We start from the raw sequence: 22,348 nt of genomic DNA, 5'->3' as shown, positions 1-22,348 counted from the left end.
GCTTGGGTGGATTATCGGGGGTAGAAAAGATCGAGGATAAGTGGTGGTGGTGAACAGCTGTTTTGAAAGCCTGGAGGGAAGAATGGGAAAGAATAGAGTGAGGGAGTTTATTCCAAAGGCGGGAAAAAAGTGGAATGAAAGTGTGAAGGTGAGCAGTGATTCGTGATTTTGGTAGTTTTACCAGAAGGGGGTTGTTGGCAGACCTTGAGCGCCCTGCGGAAATGTGGTGGGGACAAATCGCAGAGAGAGCAGGGGGGCAAGGCTGGAGAGGAGATGGTAGAAGACAGAAAGACCACCGTCCAACCTGCGGTGATTGAGTGAGAGGCCCAAAGACTCAGCTTCATTGCAGGAGATGCCGATGATCCGAAATGCCATGGTTTCTACAGCGTGAAGCAGAGAAAGGTGGGAGAAAGGAGCACCAGCCCAGAGGGGAGAGCAGTACTCCATCAGGCTACGGAGAAAAGCTTTGTAAGTGGTCAGGAGCTCGGGAGGGCCGAGGAAAGACTTTGCACGACGGAGGATTCCCAGTCGGCGACTGGCTTTGGAGGCGACGTTTAAAATGTGGCTTTCCCAGGAAAGGTCATGGCAGATAGTGAGACACAGAAGCTTGAAAGAAAGGACTTCTTCCAGGGGATTGTTTAGAAAGTGGATGGGTGGGTTTTCTCAACGGACCTTTCGAAGAGACATAGTGAGAGTGTGAGATTTGTCCGGATTGAAAGACATGTTCCACGTGTTGGACCAGTTTGTGATTTTATCCAGATCTGCAGTGAGCGAAGAAGCTGCTGTTTGCCGGTCTGAGGGATGACCGATGGTACGGCAGAGGGTGGAGTCGTCAGCAAAGAGATATAGAGGATTTTCCAGAGAGTCGGAGAGCTCATTGATGAAAACCAGAAAAAGAACAGGGCCCAGAACGCGACCTTGAGGAACTCCACCCTGGACAGGAAGCGGGGATGAAATAACTCCATTTAGGGCCACACGTTGACTGCGACATTAGAGGAAGTCTGCGAGCCCCGAGTGGAGATTGCCTTGGATACCATAGGAAGAGAGTTTGGTGAGTAGGGCAGGGTGCCAGACTGTGTCAAAAGCACGTGATATGTCCAGGGATACGGCTCGGATTTCCTGTCTGGCAATGAAGACCTCCATCCATTGTTGGGAGAGCAGAAGCAGCATATCCAGGGTAGAGTGACCTGGTCTGAAACCAAATTGATGATCGGAAATCAAGCCATTGGAGAAGAGGAAGGATTTCATGTCTGAAGCGATGATGGATTCCATAACCTTGCTGATGATTGGGAGAAGGCTGATTGGTCTGTAGTTGCAGGGATCTGTTTTTGCACCTTTTTATGCAGGGCAGTAATGTTTGCAGATTTCCAAGCAGATGGCAGATGACCTTGAGCAAATGAGAGGGTGAATAGAACAGAGAGTTGGTGAGCAAGAGCAGAAGAGCAGGCTTTGAGGACACGTGGGCTGATGCCGTCTGGACCGGTTGCAGAATCTGAGTCGAGGTTTGACAGCAAGTTCTCCACCTTGTCAGGAGAAAAGGACAGAGTCCAGGGACAGTTGGGTGCGACTGGGTAAGGTGGGTAGAGAAAGTGATGGGTTTTTGACACAAGATTGAGCTGCAAACACCGAGTTTAGGCATTCAGCTTTTTCACGTGCGGTATCAGCAGTGCGGCCATTTGAGGTAAGGGAGGGGATGGAGGGGGAACATACACCAGAAACAGATTTGATTAGATGCCACCAGGATTTTGAGGAGGGAAAGTGGTTTGAGAGTTCAGACTTGAGATGACAAAGATGTTGTTTTCTGGCTCTCCTGAGGGTAGATACACACTTGTTCAGAGCTTTATGGAAGGAACTGATATTGCCCTCAGTTGGGTTTGCTTTCCATGAGGCAAAGGCAAGTTGTTTCAGGACAAATGCCTCGCCACAAGCTTCAGTAAACCAAGGGTGGGAGGAAGGGTAGGACAACTGAACACGAGAGGGGATAAATCTGTGCATGAGGGAGAGCAAGTTTCTTTTAAAGAATTCCCAGGATGAGTTGATGTTGGAGAAAGTAGCGATAGGAGACCAGTCTATGAGTTTGATGGCTGCTCGGAGACCCTGCCAGTCGGCTTGAGTGAAATGCCAGACTCCACGGCGGTGAGGTGGTTCTCCGATAATAGCCAGAGAGATGTCCACTTTGACAAGGATATGGTCAGAAGAACCGATTGGAGCGGAGGGAAGAGCAGCAGATATTGTCAGGGAAATTTGTCAATCAGATCCAGAAGAGATGGAGTACCATTGGTTGAGATCTGGGTTGGGAAGTTCACCAATTGAGACAGTCCCAATGAGTCGCAGAAAGCTTTTGCTGAGGTGCCATGACAGGTGAGAGAGGTACCCACACCGAGCCGACTATCCTGATGACAATTGAAGTCGCCACATAAGAGGAAGAGAGAGTTTGGATGAGAAGATAGAAGATGGTCCATGTTTTCGGATAGTGAGGTGTAGATGGAGTCATCACTGTTCGGTGGACGGTACAGTACACACATATAAACATGAGGTGGGAGTGGAGGGGAAGCCGTAGCCAGAGGTATTCCTGGGGGTGTGGGGGAGTGAGAGCAGTGCATGGAGAGTGAGGAATAGAGTCTTTGATGAAGAGAGCAACTCCTCCACCAGGACGAGGCTCAGGTCTGTCATTCCGGAGAAGGGAGTAACCAGGGAGAGATACTTGGGAGTCAGACACGTCTTGGAGGAAGAAAGTTTCTGTTCGGCAGATTATGTCTGGTTTGTCAGTGGCAACCTGTATGGAAAGATCTGAAAGGTTTGAGCGAAGGCCCCGGATATTTGAGGTCCACACTTTTAATGAAGAGGTAGGGGAGGAGGCTTTGGGTGCAGGCGTGGGGGGGAGGGGGAGGGGAGGGCAAGGGACGAGGGGGGGAGGTAAGCAGTGTTGTTGAAAGAGTGTGGGGGATTGCAGAATAGCTAGGGGAGGGGGCCGGATGAGGAGGAGAAACTGCTCTGTGTTGCTGGGGGAGAGGGGGGACAAGAGAGGGGGAAGAAGGCAGTTGAGGATTTGAGGAGGTGGAGTGAAGAGATGGAGGTGAGAGGGCAGTGGAAGGAGGCAGCTTTGTGGATGAGAGGGGGGGCAACTTTGAGAAGGATGAGTGAGGGGGATGAATGGTGGGACAAAGGTGAGGGGGAATTTTTGAGAGAGGTGAGAGGGAGGCTTGGAGGGAGAAGAGTGGGATGGTTGCTTTGAGAGTGAGGGGTGAGAGGGGTGAGTTGGCACTGAAGTTGGAAAAAAAGAATGGTTGATGGAAAGCGAACATTCATAGCAGACTGTGGTTTTTTTTTTAAGTTTTTGGTCAGAGATGCGATTTAACACAATTCTTGATGGATGCAATAAAAGCGAATTCAGAGAATGGAGAGAAGAAACACTAACAGTTGGATTTTTTTTGGCAAGGAATGAAGGAGAGGTCGAAATGAGAGCAGACTGTTAAAATAGCAGAAGAGTAGTGCATTCTGAAACAGTAAAGAGTACCACATGTGTGAGAGAGGAAGATGAAGCATTATAAGATGTCGTTTTTGTTATTACTAGTACGGGCCCGTAGGGGCGGGCCCGTAGGTGAGTGCCAGTATGTGCAGCCCTCTCTCACCCCCTCTCTCGCCCCCCTCTCACTTCCCCCACTCTCATCCCCCCTCTCTCGCCCCCTCCTCTCTCCACCTCTCTTGAATTGTGATGCCCCCTCTCTCTTTCCCCCCTCTCTCGCCCCTCCCTCTGTAAATGTATTCACAAAAAACAAATAAATAAATAAACATTAATTGTGACGTCATGCGTGACGTCGTAGCACCGTGTCTTGTCATTGGTGGACAGATAAATGGCCGTAACTTGGGAACTGCTTATCCGATTAATATCAAACCTCGAAAAGGCACATCCGCGGGTCCCCAGCAATATTCCTGGCAAGTTTCAATCAGATCGGACCGTCAATCGTGCAAAAAAAAAAACATTAATTGTGATGTCATTCGTGACATCATAGCACCGTGTCTTGTCATTGGTAGTCAGATAAATGGCCGTAACTTGGGAACCGCTCGTCCAATTGACATCAAACCTTGAAAAGGCACATCTGCGGGGGCCCGGCAATATTCCTGGCAAATTTCAATCCGATCGGACCGGCGGTCGTCGAGAAACTGCGGTCGAAGACAAACACACACACACACACACACGTTGCTGGAATTATAGATAGATTATAAATGTTTGAGAGAGTTTTCAACAGATTTGGTCATGGAAGTGTTGTAGAAAAAAAAAAATCGAGGAAGAAGAGGAGGAGGAGGAAGAATAAGAGGAAGAAGAAGAAGAGGTGATGAAGAAGAAGCAGAATCAGGAGAAAGGTGGCGGTTTTTTTTTTTTAAGATAAGAAATAGATTAGTTTGGAGAAATGGGGGACGTTAGGAAATTGGGGAAGATAGAAATTGAAGGTAATGGGGAGAAAAAACAAATAAAACGATCGTACACCGAGGGGAATCGGTAGGCCTCAGGCCTAGGCCTCAAACACCCGGTAAGACGTCACCAAAAACTCACAAAATAGCACAATTTTTGAAACAAAACCGAACTAGGAACACACAGTAACATGTAGGTGAGAAAAATAAACAGTTAAAACGGGACAAATAACGACCGGAAACTTATCTTTGAGATCGTCAGCAGAAAGCTCCTAAGGAGACCTCTCGACGCTCCAAACCCGGAACCGGAAGTCGAAAACAAAGATATTGAGAGATAGGGCTCAAACAATGTATAGCATATTTCAAAAATGTAATTGGCCTGATATGTTCTCGTGGATCAGGCATTACGGGGCACAGTTATGTGCTCGACTGGATGCCCTTCTCGTCTCTGCATGTTTTGTGGAATCTTAAATGCACAGATGTTGAAGGACTCTGACCAATGAATATCTCATTGTCTGGCAAAAGTTCAAGTGCAACATTTCAACCACAGTGGTCTTCATTCAGGATGAGGTAAGCATTGTATGTCAGGTGTTTATATCATCCAAAAGAGTAGGGGATGGGTGCAAGTTAATAATTTATCCTTTCGTAAGATTTGCAAAAGGTGTCTCAGATATGTTTGCTGGAAGGGAGAACCAACATGATTGTGTATATAGGTAGCATAGGTAGCATACATATCTGAGCTGTTTGGTCTGGGTTCGTTTCCCACTGTAAACTGTTGAAGTGGTGCTTCACAGGCTGACATTGCATCCGAAAGTGCACAGTCCCTTCGCTGGATGTTAAGCTGGGTGTCCTGTCTGCTCGCATCAGTTGGTGGACATTAAAGATTACGTGGTGCCTTTTGAAAAGAGAAGGGGAATTATCGCCGGCACCTTGAAATTACAAATTTCCCTGGCCAACTCTACAAGGTGCAGATAATTGGGGCTATAAAAGTAGCTGTAGTTTGCTACGAGGGAGCACTCACTGCCATGTCACTAGACATTGGGACGTTGCACCACGTGAGCTGTTTGGTCTGGGTTTATCAATAATTAATGCTTTTAGAGACATTAATTATGACGAAAGGCTATATTTACCTAACCGAACCTAGCTCATGCCTTTGCCACAGGGAAACTTCACTGCTCCCTGCCAGTTTGAAAAGGGAAAGTTCTGCATTCATGGACAAGTGACAATCACCCACAGATATGCTGTGCAAAAGATGCTAATTACAATCCCCTCTTAAGATTGCTGCACAGAAGAGAAATAAACACCCAGAATGGCTTGACAGCATCAATACATATGCTTTTAGAACACTTGTGTTTGATATCGCTGAAATACCTATCAAGTGTAACAAGAGTGACAATTGCTTTGCAATACATATGACCCCTACCGATGCAACATTTCTCAGTTCATAAAGGGCATAATTGTGAAAAATTGATGAAACGCCCTGAAAGTCGAACTTGTCGGGAACTTATCACAATTTGCAGAGTACCCGCCCTATGGGCTATGTTGTTCCAAGCATACAACACGTTCTTCTGACGCATGCATTTATTTGGGCAGTGTGTAGGCAACTGACAGCTCTGTATGCACAAAGAAAAAAAACGTGGGGACAGGAATACCGTTCTGTAAATGGTGAAGACTTGTAATACCCTCCCCCACCTGGAGGAGGCGCTACACGATACACATTTCCATAGAAAACTTGTACCCTCACCTCCACCAAGACAACCGGCAAAGATAAAAACACCCCAATACATTAATTGGGGTCATGGTGATCTTCTGTCGCAAGTCTGGATGTAATTAGCCCAGAAATGTAGGAGTAGTAGCATGACAAACAAACACCAGTCTGTGAATTATAATAAGGCCAAAGACATTTACCAAGTTTCAGTTGAATATGTTGGACTAGAGGGTATGGGGAAAAAAAGTCTGGAAAACCACAAGTGGGACGGACGGAGAGCAAACCTGTAGTCCACTCTGGTGAAACCAGCAGGGAACTAATAATAATAGTGGATAAGGAAAGGCCATATCACTCTTCGTGTCATATTACCAGTCATTTACAGAAGTCACAGAAATTCCTCGAGACGTTCAGATAACAGAAATTTCTCGTTCCTGTACATTTTCTCTTCAAGCGTTTATATAAGTGCAAGTAAAGCAGGGTTATGCAACGATGTGCTCAAGATTCGGAGAAGAGCTTTTCATTTATAAAAGTCGATATATTAGCGGAGAAATCCACTTTGAAGGTGCACGTGTAAAAAAGGAACATGCTGAGGAAGGAAGAGAATATTTTATGCCTTCAAAAAGTCTATAACGGGTTCCACTTACAATCCTGCATCGTGATCACGACTTCTATCCTCATCCTTACCTTTCCCAATATTTATGGTTTAGGACAGAAAGGTCAGGAAGTCTGGCGATGTCATCCAAGTATTGCGAGATCTTGAGGAGTTCTCGGTCCTTGTCTCTGTTGATGTGCGCCTTCATAAATGGCTTGATCTGGCACAGGATGACAATCCAGGATGAGCAGAAAAATCAGGAAGCGGCAATCCCATTCAAGTCCCACATTAAAGACCTTATCATGCTCCAATATGTACACATTTAGAATTGGTAGTTCAATGTGAATTGGAGACAAACCACTAGCAAACCCTTATTCAGTAATCCGACCCAATGTACCGTACTGTGTTGTGGAGTGTTGGTTCTGCCAAAGTAGTATTTAGGCCAGGGTCATACTGGGCGGTGTGCCATCCCTCTCCTAGCAGTAAATTGGAATTTGTTCAGGATGCTGGTGATTGCTCGCCTATTCTTCCTGAAGGACACAGTGGGATCTTTAACGTCCACAAACTAATGCCGGCAGATGGGACACCCATTTAACGTCCATCCGAGGGACGGCACACACATTGATGACTCACCCTGTCTGTAAAACACCAGGACGACAGTTTATAACGGGGTCGGGATTTAAACCCAGGCTCGACGGCTAAGAGGCGAGTGTGCATACATCTTGGTCATCATTCCAGCCCTATTCAGTGGTTGGGTCCCAGAAATCACTGCAATATGCGAGATCTCTTGAAAGAAACATCCAGTTAAAAGATGCTTAGATTAACAAGTTACCAAAAGATCTATTTTGACGTCACTGATGTTCCATGTTAGAAGTCAAGCATTTGCTAAAAGCAACCATCATACAATGTGGAGTCAACAAGTAGGAGAAGGAGGATATTGGAACCATACTCTGTGCAGAGCGTTGGTGCTGCTTAAGCAGTCGCCTTGACTATTGGGCACAATCCTAGATGGGTCGCCACTCCGACACAGGATACCAGCATGCAAGCACTCATTTTGTGAACCTCGGAAGGATGGTAGGCCGAGTTAACCCCACCTGGTATTAATTCAACAGCTGAGCGGGATTTGAACTCAGGACCCCTGGATCCAAAGCCCACCACCCTAATCATTAAGCCAACACCAAGCATATAAAAAGTAGGCAGGCCTCAACAAAAGCTTTCCATTTGTGAATATATATATATATATTTTTTGCGAATGCAATCAAAGCAAAAACACGTGACCACTGACCATGGCTGAAAGCTTCAAAATACTGACAAACGCTGTACCCTCTGGGTTAATTTTGTAGGAGAGGTCTCACCTTGAGGCCATTCTGCGGGTTCATCAGGAAGTTACGTCGAATATCGTCGACCATGATGGAGTTTGAACTCGAGTAGAAATCTGGAAACTTCCCCCAGATTACACCCAGTGGTTTTACCTGCCAAAGGTTGGGGACGGTAGACGGGGAAATAAATTATAGTTCCAGCTTACTGAGAGTGGGGGTGCAAATGAATTTGAAGCATTGTGCTTGATACGAGGCATTAGTGAAAAACAATCTGAGAAGCAAAGGAATCTGAGGAGTTGAGGTCCTACCTCCACAATGCCATACTTTGCTGTGAAGACGGTAATCATAGCAGCACTATCCAACATGAAGGCAACCTTGTAATTCGGATTTGTGGTCACACCAATCTCCTGATGGTGACAACAGCAACAGCATGAGAAAGGTCAATATTGTTTTTAAATGGAAGTTAAATGACATGTTATTTTGGTTTTGACAATTCCATTGAGGAAGTGCATTATTGGGCCGAGCAGGGAAAGTGTTAGATGGCCAGCAGGTTGTATTTTGTTTTGGAGTCTGTTATTAATTTAATCTCAATTTTTCCATCTCGATTCAGGGAGAGCACTCGTGACTTCGGGGAAGAGCAGCGGTCACAGAGATTCGGGGAGGGCAGTCATAAAAGAGAGATTTGGGGAAATGTAGAGAGGTCAGCAGGGACGTGGACTGAACCATTGAGAGGAAAGGAGTCACCTGTAACCTTCAGAATTAGTTCACCTCGCAACCATGACTCAAAGCAAGGTAATTGCGAAGATCAACACAAAATTAGTGATCCACTTGGGTGGCAAAAGAAGCAAAAACAAATAGGAAATAAAATACTATGTATTAAATGGTGGTTGATCGACCGTGGAGAGAATGGAAGCTGACGTTTCAGGCCTTACCATTCGTGGGAACAAAAGAGGGTTGGAGTTCCAAAGGGTAAGGCCCTCTTTTGTTCCATGGCAGATCACTCACCATTTAAGATATTTTATTTACTATTTGTTTTGACGCGTTTTTACATATTGCCGACATTCTTGAGTCTTGCTGGAAACCACTGCACGGACATATATACAGTTAGTGCTCTCAGGTCACCACTGAACCAAGGAGACCAAACCCTCACTTTAGCAGTTCATATGCCTTCAGGACGCAGCCTGAGCCCATGCCAATACCCCTCAGGACACTTGTACCATGGTTGATTATTTGTTACTTGCAAGACTGTTGTGGTGCTGGCTGAAACTGTCATTCATTTGTCCTTTAACTTACCATATCCAACTTTTAAAATCCTTTTCAAGTCTGTCTATGTGTTCATTTTCTGATTGAGGAACTACTTGATTTCAAATGAATTTTATATTTTGAACACTGCATAATGCGAATCGAAATACGAACCTGCAGTTTTGCAGTACTTTGGCTCTGAATTTGGCAAATTGTACGGAGTCTCGTCCTGATTGTGCATGTGTACTCGTGGTAAAGCAATGGCTTCAGTCTGTCTGTCTGCCTGGCGGTCAAAATAAAATTTGAAAACCATTCCAAACAGGAACTTACTGTTTTTAGGGACATCATAAAGGACACAAACAACAGGTATGGAGAACTAATTTAACATGTCGAATAAGGTGGTGTAAAAGACGCCGTCTCGTCGTTGGTAAACTTCCAATTCAATGGTACGTTTGTTTGTTTATTTTTTCTACAGCCTTTAAAACTTTAATTTTATTTCGATTGAATTATATATTTGAACACTGCAGAACACAAATTGCCTCGTTTTCACTTCCAAAAACCTTCAGTTCAGCAGTACTTTGGAAAAAATTATACGCCGCCTCGACCGATCAAATTTGACATTTATGGGCAGGAGAACTTCGAGATTCTTCATTTTCCTCCAATAAAGTCCAATGTCCATTTTCTCAAGACTGTGTGCTGTGGGGTGTTCTATGAACTCTCTCGTTTATTGTATCATTTGGTGTTTGTTCTTGTGTGTCTATAATATTGTTGTGGAAATGGCTCCTCGTGGGGGTTGAAGAAGCTTAAGACGATTTGTTAGTTCTTTAATGTATGTCTCAGCATAAGCGTAAAATAATTAAATGTGATATTAGGAATGCGCTGCTTATGTAATAGTTAGATGATGTCCATCCATCCCTATATCTGTTTTTGAAATTATCAACCTGTTTGACCCCATTTATTGATGTTTTTACCTCTGTAACCTCTCCTAAATGTCTCTTTAAAAGTTTGGGTTGGCCTTGAAACCTAAATTTCAGCACAAAGCCACCTCATTGTCACGGGACCTTGCAGTCTCTTCAGTGAGCATTGGTAGTTCACGGAGGGATCACTCCGCCGACCAGAGTGGCGGTCAATGGCGAGTGTGAGGGAAAGGGCATAAAGGGACATCGTTGACGTGTGTGGCCAAGCTGATAAAAGGTGGGGGCAATATATAAAAAAAGGAGGAGGAGAAATTGGGGGAACGCTAAGTCGGAGGTTGTGTATGGCTGGGTGGGGTGTGGCATTCCCATCAAGAACTCCGACCAGTCACGCCACTCTCCCTTTTATCAACGGTGGCAGAAATATTTCACGGGTTTGCCTAAATGCTCTTCTGATCTGTCTGTCCCCAACTCTGTCTATCAAATGTGGTATGTCTGAGGACCCATAAGGATATCGGCAATTAAGGTTTCCGATCGTTCGTTGGTACCACAGATGCATGTTTGGTTCGTGGGTTAATGGGTTTTATAATTGTTGGTGGTATCATTTCCTCAGTCACCGAAGGTGGAACGAGGTTATATTTTCACCCCTGTCTTTTGTTTGTGTGCAGGATATCTCAAAAAGTTGTGGATGGATTCAGGTGAAATTTGGTGGGCATGTTGGGTGTGTGACAAGAATGAACAAATTAGATTTTTGGTGAAATTCCGGATCTGGCGACTAGAATTTAAAGTAATTCTTCACCATTGAGAGATTCGGGCCAAAAACGATATATAGCATGATATCTCAAAACGTTGCAGACGGATTCGGACGAAACTTGGTGGACAGGTTGGGTGTGTGACAAGGAAGAAACGATTCAACTTTCTGTGAAGATCCGAATCAGATAATTTTTTGAAGCGCTTCTTCACCATTAAGAGATAGGGCTAAACTGATATACAACATGATATCTCAAAAAGTTGTGGACAAATTCGGACGAAACTTGGTTAACAAGTTGTGCGTGTGACAAGGACGAACTGATTCGATATTATATCGTACTTATTTAATTTTGCAAGCGATTCTTCACCATCGAGAGATGGGGCCAAAAACGATATGTAGCATACTTCAAAATTTTCTTGGGCTCGATGTGTTCTGCTGGATCAGGCACTGCGTGGCGGAGGTATACGCTCTACCGAGTGCCATTCTAGTTACCCTCGCCGAAGGGGAGGGTATTGCCTTCAGGTCTGTTTGTCTGTATGTTACTTGTCAAATCAAAGATTTTTCAAGTATATTGGTCAGTCGATTTTGTTATTCTGTCTGTTTGTTTGTCATTCGCCTGCAGGTCACAATTTTAAACCGATCCTCACAAAACTTCACCAAGTTGTACAGGTAGTCTCAATTGATGAGCCTCTTGATTTGAGGTCAAAGGTCGTCTTGAGGTCATTTCTAAAATCGTCATTTTTCATCCGATTGACTTGAAAATGAAACAGCAATTGCATAGTGCATCACTGAGTTGGGACACCAATTATTTGAGGTCAAAATGTCAAAAAGGTCAAACATCTAAAATCAGCAAATTTCATCTGAAGAAAAACATCAATTTTCATCTGTTTAACCTGAAAATTAAGCAGCAATTGCATAGTGCATCACGGAATTTGGAAACCAACTATTTTTGAAGTCAAAAGGTCAACTCAAGGTCAAACTTCTGAAATCAATTTCAATATGAAAAAAATCAATTTTCATCCGATTGATCTGAGCTTTGATTAAGATTGTCAATTTTAATCTTCATGAAATAAACAATTTTATGTATCCATGGCAGCCTTTGGATGGGGGGGGGAGGTGGATTTTGCAAGTATCATGCTCTGCACGATGTCTTTTTCTTGTTGAGTAGTCGCTCTATCTACCCTTATTGTTAGGTTTTCCGTCGTTATGTCTGTCTGTCTGTCTGTCTGTTTGTTTGTCTGTCTGTCCAGTACTCCGTTAATCGTAGGCCGATTTTGATGAAGCTCTGGTGGTAGGTTCATACCATGACCTAGTTGTGCGCGTTTGAGAACTGTTGCTATGGACCCCTCGGTTGCCTAGCAACGGGCCTTTGAAATTTTCAGAAAAATCTAAAAAAATAAAAATATCGAAATTCAAAAATCAAACTATGATCGTTTGTGGGCAACACATTCAGCCTCCATGACAAAAAAAATTCAGCCCGCTCCCATGAAAACTGTCGGAGAAAATAGACTTTGAATGAACCCTGGTCGAAAAGAATAAAAAAACGAAGTTCGTTATATCTCAGAGACTGTGAGTCAGATATACATGAAACTAGTATGGTAGGTTCATAGTATGTCCTAGTTATGTGTGAGAAAGAACCGTTGCTATGGACTCTTTTGTTGGCTAGTAACGGATGAAAAACAACTAAATTCGACTTGATCGACTACCCATGTCCGCCTACCAGCTTGTTTGTTTGTCCATCACCGACAGGTCACAATTTTAAACTGTCCTTCACGAAACTTCATCACATGGTAGAGTTTGACATAAGCAAGAAGCCAATTGCTTGAGGTCAAAAGGTCAACATAGGCCAAAGGTCAACAAATTTGTCAAATTTCAAAATGCTCAAATTTCATCCGATTCATGAGATTTTTGAACAGGATTTTCACACCATCTTACTGCGTTCAACCACCATTTGTTTTTGAGGTCAACAGAGGCTGAAAGGTCAGCATAGACCAAAAGGTCAGCAGCATTAGAAAAATTTCTAAAATGTCAATTTTCATCAGATTGACTTGAAATTTGAATAATAGTTGCATATTTGGTCAATTAATTCAACCACTAATTATTGTTGAGGTTAACTTTGTTTTATGGATTTTGCAAGTATCGTGCTCTGCACGACGTCTTCTTCTTGCTTGCTTGTTTGTTCACACAGAACTTCAGTGTTTTTCAATGCAACCGCTTGTCGGATTGAAACACTTTTCACCAGAGGAGCGACGACTCGTGTGGAATGTTTTATCGATAATGACGTCATAGGTCACGTGGTGTGGCAGCCATGTTGGAAAAATGGGAAAAAAAAAAAACTTTGGACCACTGTATCTCTGTAAACGTACCTCGGAAAAATGGCAACTTGGCACATGGCAACTACTCCTCATGGGGAATAAGTGTGATTATATTATGACGTCATAGGTGCCTTCATTATAACATCATAATTGCATATGCAGAACGCTATATCTGATCAGTATGAAAAAAATTTATGGGTCATCTAGGGATAAAATGGTCCACAGGAAAATTTAACAGTCACATGATTAGGCAGCCATGTTGTTAAAAAACAAAAAAACATCGAAAATCTTCTCTGAAGTGGCTGAACAGATCGAGGCGAAACTTTACACGTATGACTACCTATCCACGAGGAGCAAAAGGTTCACACATGATGACATCACAGGTAACATGGTTCAGTAGCCAACTTTACACGCATGACCGCCTATCCATGGAGCAAAAGGTTCACACATAATGACATCACAGGTAACATGGTTTGGCAGCCATATTGTATTCACCCTAAAACCTATAAATATCTTCTCCAGAACGGCTGGACAGATCGAGGGGAAACTTCACACAAATGTTCCCCAACCCATGGGTGAACAAGATTGTTAAGAAATAATTGATAGGTCACATGGTTTGGCAGCCACATTGGATTAAAGAAAAATATTAAATGTTTTCAATGAAACCGCTTAATCAATCGACATTAAATTTCACAATTATGATCTCGTAGTGAAGGGGAATACATGTTTTAAATTTCAACTTGATCCGACGCATGGTCTGGAAGCCACAATTATTTAATTTTTTGATGTGGTTTTGTTTTTGTTTTTTAAAATAAGGCTCACTTGGCTGTGCCTGGATGAGTTTGAGGGTAAAGAAGTAGCAGCTGAAATGCAAATCCTATCCAGGTTCCTCCTGATGACTTCATCTTTGCTTTATGCTTGTTTGGGTTCCTTCTGATTACTCCAATGCAGGACTGGACCTATTTGGTCTTCCATTTGATTTGAATTGAATTTATTTTATCAGGTGTCCAATCAAAGTGGGGTTGCATCAAAGCGGGACGTCTTGGTACCCGGTTATCACTGCCAGCAGTTATGAAGTGGCAGTTCTAATTAAGTCTCATTAATTATGTAACGCACCAGTACACAAAATACACTACACAAAACAAGTCCTAGTGAGGGTCTGCAATCCCTGATTGCTCTTTTTCTTGTTTATTTCTGTGTTGCTACTTTTGTTTCTTTCCCTATGAACATTGCTTGTAAAAAATTGACTTTGTCTCAGGTGAATACCGACTACGGTGGTTGCTCATTTGGTGGAGTTAAGGACCCGCTGAAGGACAATTGGTCTCCACTCCACATAAAAGACATGTCACGTGTCTTAGGTGCTCGGCCGAAATTAAATCAAGCCACGTGACGCTGGACCGTTTTGGGGCTCCCAATCTGTACAGTAACACGGCATTCAGATGCAGAGAGAATGTACATAGGGCGGCAATCGATTTGACGTGAACTGCAGGACTCAAACCGGGACGAGTCTGATGGCTGCTACAATATATTTGTTGATAATAAAAGTGCTATTACTCATGCCCATCCACTGCGCAATTAGGCTGCACATGAAAGCATTTGGTAAAGGAAGATGGTTTCCGTTCGACCCGATTGACCATATAAGCTCTCATTAATAAAGAGTTGCACCATCAGCGTGTTACAGTAATAAATAAATGTGTGACAAAGAACAAATAAATACTTCAGAACAATTAATATAATTGAGAACCTCAACTATTTGCAAACTAGCAAACATTCTCTCAACCTGCAAAGACAACCAAAATTAAATGAGGGATGGTGGAGAAATCTCCTCCACCTCTTCTCAATCTTAAGGAGAAATAGGGAGGAGCAGGAAGCCTCCCCATGAGCGTAACCACAATTTGGGGAGAGAGAGTGAGTGAGCAAGCCGACCCACAATAAAAATGTGACCTAATCTAGAAAGTTAATGAGTAAAATAATCGAAAGGATCATTGCGAAGGAAGGTTGAGCTGACTCGGTGAGAATGAACTGACTTGAGGGGAGAGTGAGCCTGCCCGCTGATGTTAGAGCAGATTGGTCAAAGGAGGTTGAGACCAACGAAGCACGAGAAAGCAGAAACAAGAAAAACTAAGTCGGCTTTTGGCTGTGAAGCTTACCTTCATTTTGGTCTCAATCCACTTCATACTTGTGGCAGCTGTTGGTGGGAAAATTGGGGAAAAGGAGGTGGGAGAATGAAAGAAGGGTTAGGTCCACTGGGATAAAGGAGATAAACAAACAAGCAATATATTTTTCCCCTAAGAACTGTGCAAGGATCTTCTTCTTTAACAGCTACAGTTATTCCCACTTTGTTGTGGGGTTGGCCAGGAGAAGCTTGGTCCAAGTCTTTCACGAACCAGCTGGCCAGGCTTGACGTTCACCTAAAGGTTAGGATATGAATTTGGAATTTGTTGATGGTGCTGGCGATTGCTCGCCAACTGTTCGTGAAAGACACCGTGTAATGCTTAACATCCACCAACTAATGCCAGCAGATGAGACGCCATGTACCATCCATCTGAAGGACAGCACATACGTAGATGAATCACCCTGTGTGTGAAAAACTGGGATGACAGTTTATAGCTGGGCTGAGATTCAAACCCAGGCTAGATAACTCAGAGGCAAGTTTGTGTACCAATAGGCCAAACAGCCAGCCCGTAACTGCAAGGAAACTATACAGAAATATTAAATGCAATGATGTTTCAAAATACAAGGAGCTTTGTGTGGAAGAAAATAAAATAAAATAAAAAGGTCTGTCTGAAGGACAATATTATGAACATGAGGTCAAACAACATGGGGGGGAAAAAAAAAATCAAGTAATTGAACTTAAAACAACAATATTAGTATCTTTCATCGTGACGATAAATTAAATACATGAATCCCAAATGATTGGTCTACAAACAGAACCTACATAAGTTCAACATTCATCATCTACCCCACCACTTAACAACCATCCGAGCCAACATGCCTTTTTCACTCCACCTAGGTGGCAACTCACACCAGATTACGATGTCATAATGGATGTAGGCTGCCGTAAGGAACTCATGGAGGAAAGGCCGCATCAGCTCCTGACCCGATTCAGCACACGACCTGTGGTCTACGGGTTGGAGGAACATTGATGGCATTTAAAAAAACACGCCGTGCGTTTTAGAAAGACTTTAAATCAATCATCCATTTATCAAAACCTACATCTGTGAATGTGTGTGACTTATAAAAACAAGTGAATCAATATAATGATAACTTTTGGTAGTTCGTACGGAATTTCTGGGTCACAGACTGTACTTTTCTTGAAATATTTACTGTATAAAGTGGCATTAAAAAAAAAAATATATATATATAATGATTTCTGGGATTTTTTTAGCACATGACTACAATGTAGACAGGATAATATGCCCAGAGTGTTCCATTAAGCAGTGTCATGGAGACAGTTAGTTGATCAAAGGGCAGGCATTGAAACAGTCTTGTTTTGACATGTTTGGGATCAAAGGACAACTGGAATTTGCTTCGAGACAAAATTGTCATGCTTTAAAAGCGATTCGTGAATTGCAGAGATGAGGGGGAAAGAATCCCAAGGAAACGACTTGCATGCCTGCAGAAGTGACACCCTACTTAATATATTCAGGATGAGCTTGCACGCACCGCAATGAAACCTTTTGCTTGTGCAACAATGGGATAAACATATCTGATTGTATTAGCACAACAGTGAATCTAAGCAATTTGAGAAGGTGAGCAAGCTACAAGTTGTTAGCACAACAGTGGAAGAAAGTCGAGAGATAAGAAACACAGCATAATTGAGGAGTAAACCCATAAACAATACAGTGCAGAGCATGGCCTTAAATAGTTATCAAACAGAACAGTGTATATTAAATCTTCCATCGTGGTTTTTTTTTTTTCTTCCAAATTGGTTTAAAGTTCATGGAGGATCTTGTATATAAATCACATGCAAGATGAGGACATGAGGACATAGTGTACAATTGAAAGATTTACAAGGTTCCTCTGCTTTCTTCACAAACTAGCAAACACTGTCCGAGCAACCTGCAATATCTAAATCTTTCAAAATTATCAGAATCTCCTATGATGAAGCCAAAGAACAAGTTCTGTTGCTCTCACATTGCAGGCAGGTCAGTGGTCTCTCTGTTTTCTCCCGTCTGTTCTCTAACATTGCTACCTCTGCTCACTCAGTTCTCTGACCCTACCCAGAAACTGCAGGATGTACACGTTCTTACAGTAAACCCTTCCTGGTTTAACTTCTAAAATACAGGCTGACTGCACACACACCTTGACTCTTTTTTTTTTTTTTCTCGCTTCGGCCATCGATGGAACCACCTTCCAGAGAAAGTTTTGTCTCACTCTGTCCTCCAGGGCAGCAGTGCACCACCATCTCTTGCCACCCCCAATTCTGACCCATGATCTTTATTACCATCGACCTTTCCTTACCCAACCATCTTACTTGATAGTTTCAGTGTTTCCTTCCCTCCTATTATCATGCACATTAATTGCCTTGATGTTCGGGATCTATCTTGCTTTACCATGAGCATCACTCCTGAAAAGAAGAAAAAAAAAAAAAAGTAAAAAGACAATAGCGAGAATTACTTTGCAATACACGTCCCTTACCGGTCCTAATGAATGTTTTGTAGATAAAAAAAATTGTCTACGTTTAACGCATGCTTGAGCAGACACTGGAACCAAAATGAAGAAGAATAAACTCGAACCCACAGTGTTTCGTTAGTTTCTCGACTCTGCCAATTTCATATTAAAAATAACCCTATGTACATACAAAAAGCAAAAACATGCGTACGGCTTATGTGCATATATAATACATCGTGATTATATACCCAAGATCATTCCAATTGCACAGGGCCATGGACTAACACCCAGGTCTAAGGCCTGAGGCACACCGATCTGTACCGCTTCATGCAATGGTGGTGCATTATTTTATTGCGTTGGAGTCAGACCAGCTGTCCAGCCAATGGGTGTAAAGTAGTGGGGTGGAGTCAGGGCAGCTGAACTCTGACTGATGTATAATATGTGATATTTTCCAAGTCAAAAAGAGCAAAACTATGTGAAAAAATTGACGAAATGCCCTGAAACTCGAACCTGTTCTGTAACTTACAACAAAGCCATGTACCAAGTTTCAGTTGAATATGTTAAAGGGTATGGGAAAAAAAGTGTGAAAAATTACCCCCGGTTGGGGGTGATGCTCATCTCTGAAGCTCTAGATGTGGATCTCTGATCGGCTTGGAATAGCTTCGAAGTCGTCTTGTCTTTTGGTTCAACGTGCAGACGAAAGCCCGGAAGTAAAAAGGATAGAAAACCTCAGAAATCAAACTACATTTCTGAGTTATCCTGAGATAGATTTTGAAAATGGTTGATTTGGAACATTTATGATCAATGAGTCTTCAAAAAGATAGAAACCGGACCTCAGAAATCAAACCGCATTTCTGAGTCATAAATGGTGGATGATATTTTTCCAACGATTTTTCCAATTTGAAGACATGTGACTCGATAACAAGGACGAATAAAAAAAAACTGGCCCGACCAAATTTAGATATTGTTCCATATTATCAGAATCCGAAGAAATTTCGAAGATCGGATCACAAACGGCGGAGGAGATCAATTTTGAAAATGGACGATTTCACAACTTTGGAGTGGCCTTGGCCTTGACCTTGACCTTCAATCGTGTCAAAAGTCATACCGTCGTGCATCACTCATCGACCCCTACCTACATACCAAGTTTCATTAAGATCGGGCAAATTTTTTTTTGACTATCACATCGACGATTTTTCCAATTTTGAAGACACGGGACTCAATAACCAGGACGAAGTTCAAAAAACCGGCCCAACCAAATTTAGATATTGTTCCATATTATCAGAATCCGAAGGAATTTCGAAGATCGGATCATAAACAGCAGAGGAGATAGATTTTGAAAATGGACGATTTCGCAACTTTAGAGTGACCTTGACCTTGACCTTCAATCGGGTCAAAGGTCATGCCGGCGTGCATCCCTCATCGACATCTACCCACATACCAAATATCAAGAAAATCAGAAGAAAAAAATGGGGACGTCCATACGTACGGACGGACATCGAGACTTTTTTATTGGGTCATCTCCTCAGAGATTACCTAAAAACCACAGGTGGGACAGACAGACTGAAAGCAAACACATAGCCCCTCTGGTGATACCAGTAGGGGACTAAGAAAAAAGAAAAGAAAAAAAGGACATTAGTCGACATCCGACAAATGGGGAAAAACAGAAAAGGGAAAGAAAGATAGTCGGTAGTAACATGCAGATAAAAGGAGGTATGGAGAGGATTAAAATAGGGAGGAAAGATAATGGGTCGTGATGAAAGATGTCATGAGATGGTTGTATCTTTCTGACTTGAACCTCTGGAGAGAAGAGTGGGATTGAAATGAATCAGGAAGGTGGTTACACAAGTGGAAAAGCAGAGGGAGAAACAAGTGGAGCTGAGAAGCAAGCCTACATTTTAAAAGTTTAACGAGGACTCTGTTACTGGAAGATTGAGCACATCATGGAGGAGCAGTAGGCTTCTTTCTTCTTTCGTGTGGTCCGATCGTCAGTCATTCAAGACGTAAACTCAGCAGATCTCAACCATTCTCGGGCCTGCTAATCAACCTCCGCAAGAGCATTCCAACCTCTTCCCAACTGGTGGATGGGACACTTTTCAACTAAGTGTCCTGCAGTTTGAGTCTCTCCACAATCACAACTTGCTGTGTCAGCCACGTTCCTGGTATACATGCAAGCCTTGAAACATCCAATGCCGTACGCGATCTGTTCAGGCAGCACCAATCCTTTCTTGGAAGTTTGCAACCAGCTGGAGGGGTGGAAGTGGCCGCAGATGCTGCAGTGTGCCTTCAGATTTCCTCCTTTTCCACTCTGAGAGGAGCCACTGTTTGCTCTCTGAGCTGTCAGCCTTGATGTAAGACTGGACTGCTCTGCTGAAAGGTTTCTGACTCTCGAGTCATTGAATTTGCAGTGGTTCAATCATCTTGTTGTAGAGGGGATGAACTTCAGTCAAAAGCTTTAAGTGCACCATGTCTGGTTGCTGCTTCTTGCCTTGGGTGGTGAAGCAGGATGCCAGGGAGAAGAGGTAGCTGGTGGGTGGATGGGTGGGATTGAAGGTGATGACTTCGGACAGAATTGAGCTTGACATCCAGTTTCCTTGCGTGTACGCTACTATGCCAAGCAGCAACACAGTACTCTGCTGGAGCATGCACTGATGTCAATGTGGTGGAACCTATGCAGATGACACAGCATACCAGAAGTGTGTGGCAAGTCAGCTGTATAGAGAACCCTCTCCAGTAGGGTTATGAAATCTGCTCCCCAGTCATGGCTTGCTAGTTTCCTTATAAGGTTAACCCTTGCTGCCGTTTTTCCAGCCACATACTCAGCATGGTTGCAGAAAGTAATGACCCTGTCCAACTTCTTACCAAGGGAGGTCGGTGTGTTGGGAAAAGGAATTAGAATACCATTCAAATGAACTTGTAGTTGTCTATTGGCATCCTTATTGTTCAGGTGAAAAGCTGAGCAGGTGGTCTTCAGCACATGAAGACAAAGTCACCATTTATGGTAATAGTTGTGCATGGTGTAAATATCATACGACAAGGCTTGCTATACACCCTGAAAAGTGTCGCAGGACTTTAGGATGACCAAGTCATCTGCATCGGCCAGTTTCACAACAGAAGTGTGTGGCAAGTCAGCTGTATAGAGACTGAAAAGTGCTGGAGCAAGAACAGATCCTTGGGGTAGTGTTTGAGACCGGTCGCTTTAGATTGTTGGCCTTGACACATCGTGCAGGATGAGTAACACGTGTACACCATTCTCAAAGGTCCTGGTCTGGCTGGGTATCCCATTTATCAGCATCCGAAAACAGCAGTTGGAGATGATCTCATTGATGACTTGTACCATACATATATATGTCTTGAGCCTTTTGTAGCTTGGGAAGCAGGCCGTGGTGCCATACCATGTCATAGGCAGATGAGAGATCAATCATGAGTGCACCATATTTCTTGTTGGCTTCAAAAACATCCTCAATATGTTCTGTGACAGCCAGCCCCTGATCTTCTGTGGTCCTGTTTCCTAAAACCTGCTTGTTCATAAGGCAGAACTTGCTCAAGCAGTGGCTCTATCCTGTTCAAGATGACCCTTTCAAACAATTTGAAGGGAACCGACAGGAGCGAGATCGGGCGATAGCTCTTTGGGTCATTTTTCGGCTTGTTGGGCTTGGGGATAGATAACTTTCTTCCAGACCAGTGGGACTCAAATTATTGCAAGGCAATGTGACATGAAGGTCCTAAACCAGACTAGAAGATGAGAGCCTACATGGATGAGCTGTTCAGCATGAATGTTGTCAGGGCCTGGGACCTTACCATGCTTGAGTTTATCAATTGCAGTCTCAAGTTCAGATGGTGAAACGTCTTTGGTGAGGCCAAGATCAACAGATGGCGAGTGTCTAATATCCTGAAGTTTGGACTTGACATTGCGGGAGAAAGCTTTGTCCAGCTGCGGATATTTGCCATTGTTAACGAGTGTATGGGCAATTCAATCCGGAATAACGGGGAGGGTTGTCATTTTGCTGTTCTGCCAATTAGATGATTGATCAGCTGCCAGGCTTTGCGGCTTGAGTCGGTAGAATTGATGCTTTCAACGGCTTCTCGCCATTGTGACTTGTGAACCTCATCCAATCAGGATTTTAACTTGGATGCTGCATGAGAGGCTTCCTCCTCATTAGGTACATGAGCAGATACCCGTCTACAAGGGGTATGGGGGACAGGACGGATCACAATACTCGGTTACGGTAGTTTCTTTGGATGTTTTACACCGCATTCAACAGCTCAGTTCATATTGGTGGCGTGTCTGGGTGCCCATGGCAGTGTTTGAGACCGGTCGCTTTAGATTGTTGGCCTTGACACATCGTGCCGGATGAGTAACACGAACGATTTGACATATTCGTTTCTATATTATCTCCATCAACAGATTAACAACATGGCAGGATAAAAGTCATAAATGCTGAGTTGAACAAACGTCCTGAATTCATGGATTTAGTCA

At 43.3% G+C, this 22,348-nt stretch overlaps 1 protein-coding gene across 3 annotated transcripts in view; it reads right to left on the bottom strand.

Annotated features, from left to right (window-relative positions):
- Positions 1–22,348, bottom strand: part of UBLCP1 (ubiquitin like domain containing CTD phosphatase 1) — a 78,541-nt gene that overhangs the window by 10,411 nt on the left and 45,782 nt on the right. For 2 of the 3 annotated variants that reach the window (XM_085871225.1, XM_085871226.1), the window contains 5 exons: positions 16,250–16,378; positions 15,405–15,442; positions 8,341–8,439; positions 8,069–8,185; positions 6,806–6,933 (listed from right to left, as the gene is read on the bottom strand). In XM_085871225.1, the coding sequence (XP_085727351.1) occupies positions 6,806–6,933; positions 8,069–8,185; positions 8,341–8,439; positions 15,405–15,442; positions 16,250–16,378 (511 nt within the window). The remainder of the gene's footprint in view (positions 1–6,805; positions 6,934–8,068; positions 8,186–8,340; positions 8,440–15,404; positions 15,443–16,249; positions 16,379–22,348) is intronic. The other variant, XM_085871227.1, reaches the window with a different exon arrangement.

This window comes from Eptatretus burgeri, chromosome 2, assembly GCF_056783735.1.
Source record: "Eptatretus burgeri isolate ZD-2024b chromosome 2, Ebu_testis_v1, whole genome shotgun sequence".
Taxonomy (NCBI): domain Eukaryota; kingdom Metazoa; phylum Chordata; class Myxini; order Myxiniformes; family Myxinidae; genus Eptatretus; species Eptatretus burgeri.
The sequence above is the reverse complement of the archived record's forward strand: the minus strand, read 5'-3'. Positions and strand labels throughout refer to the sequence as shown.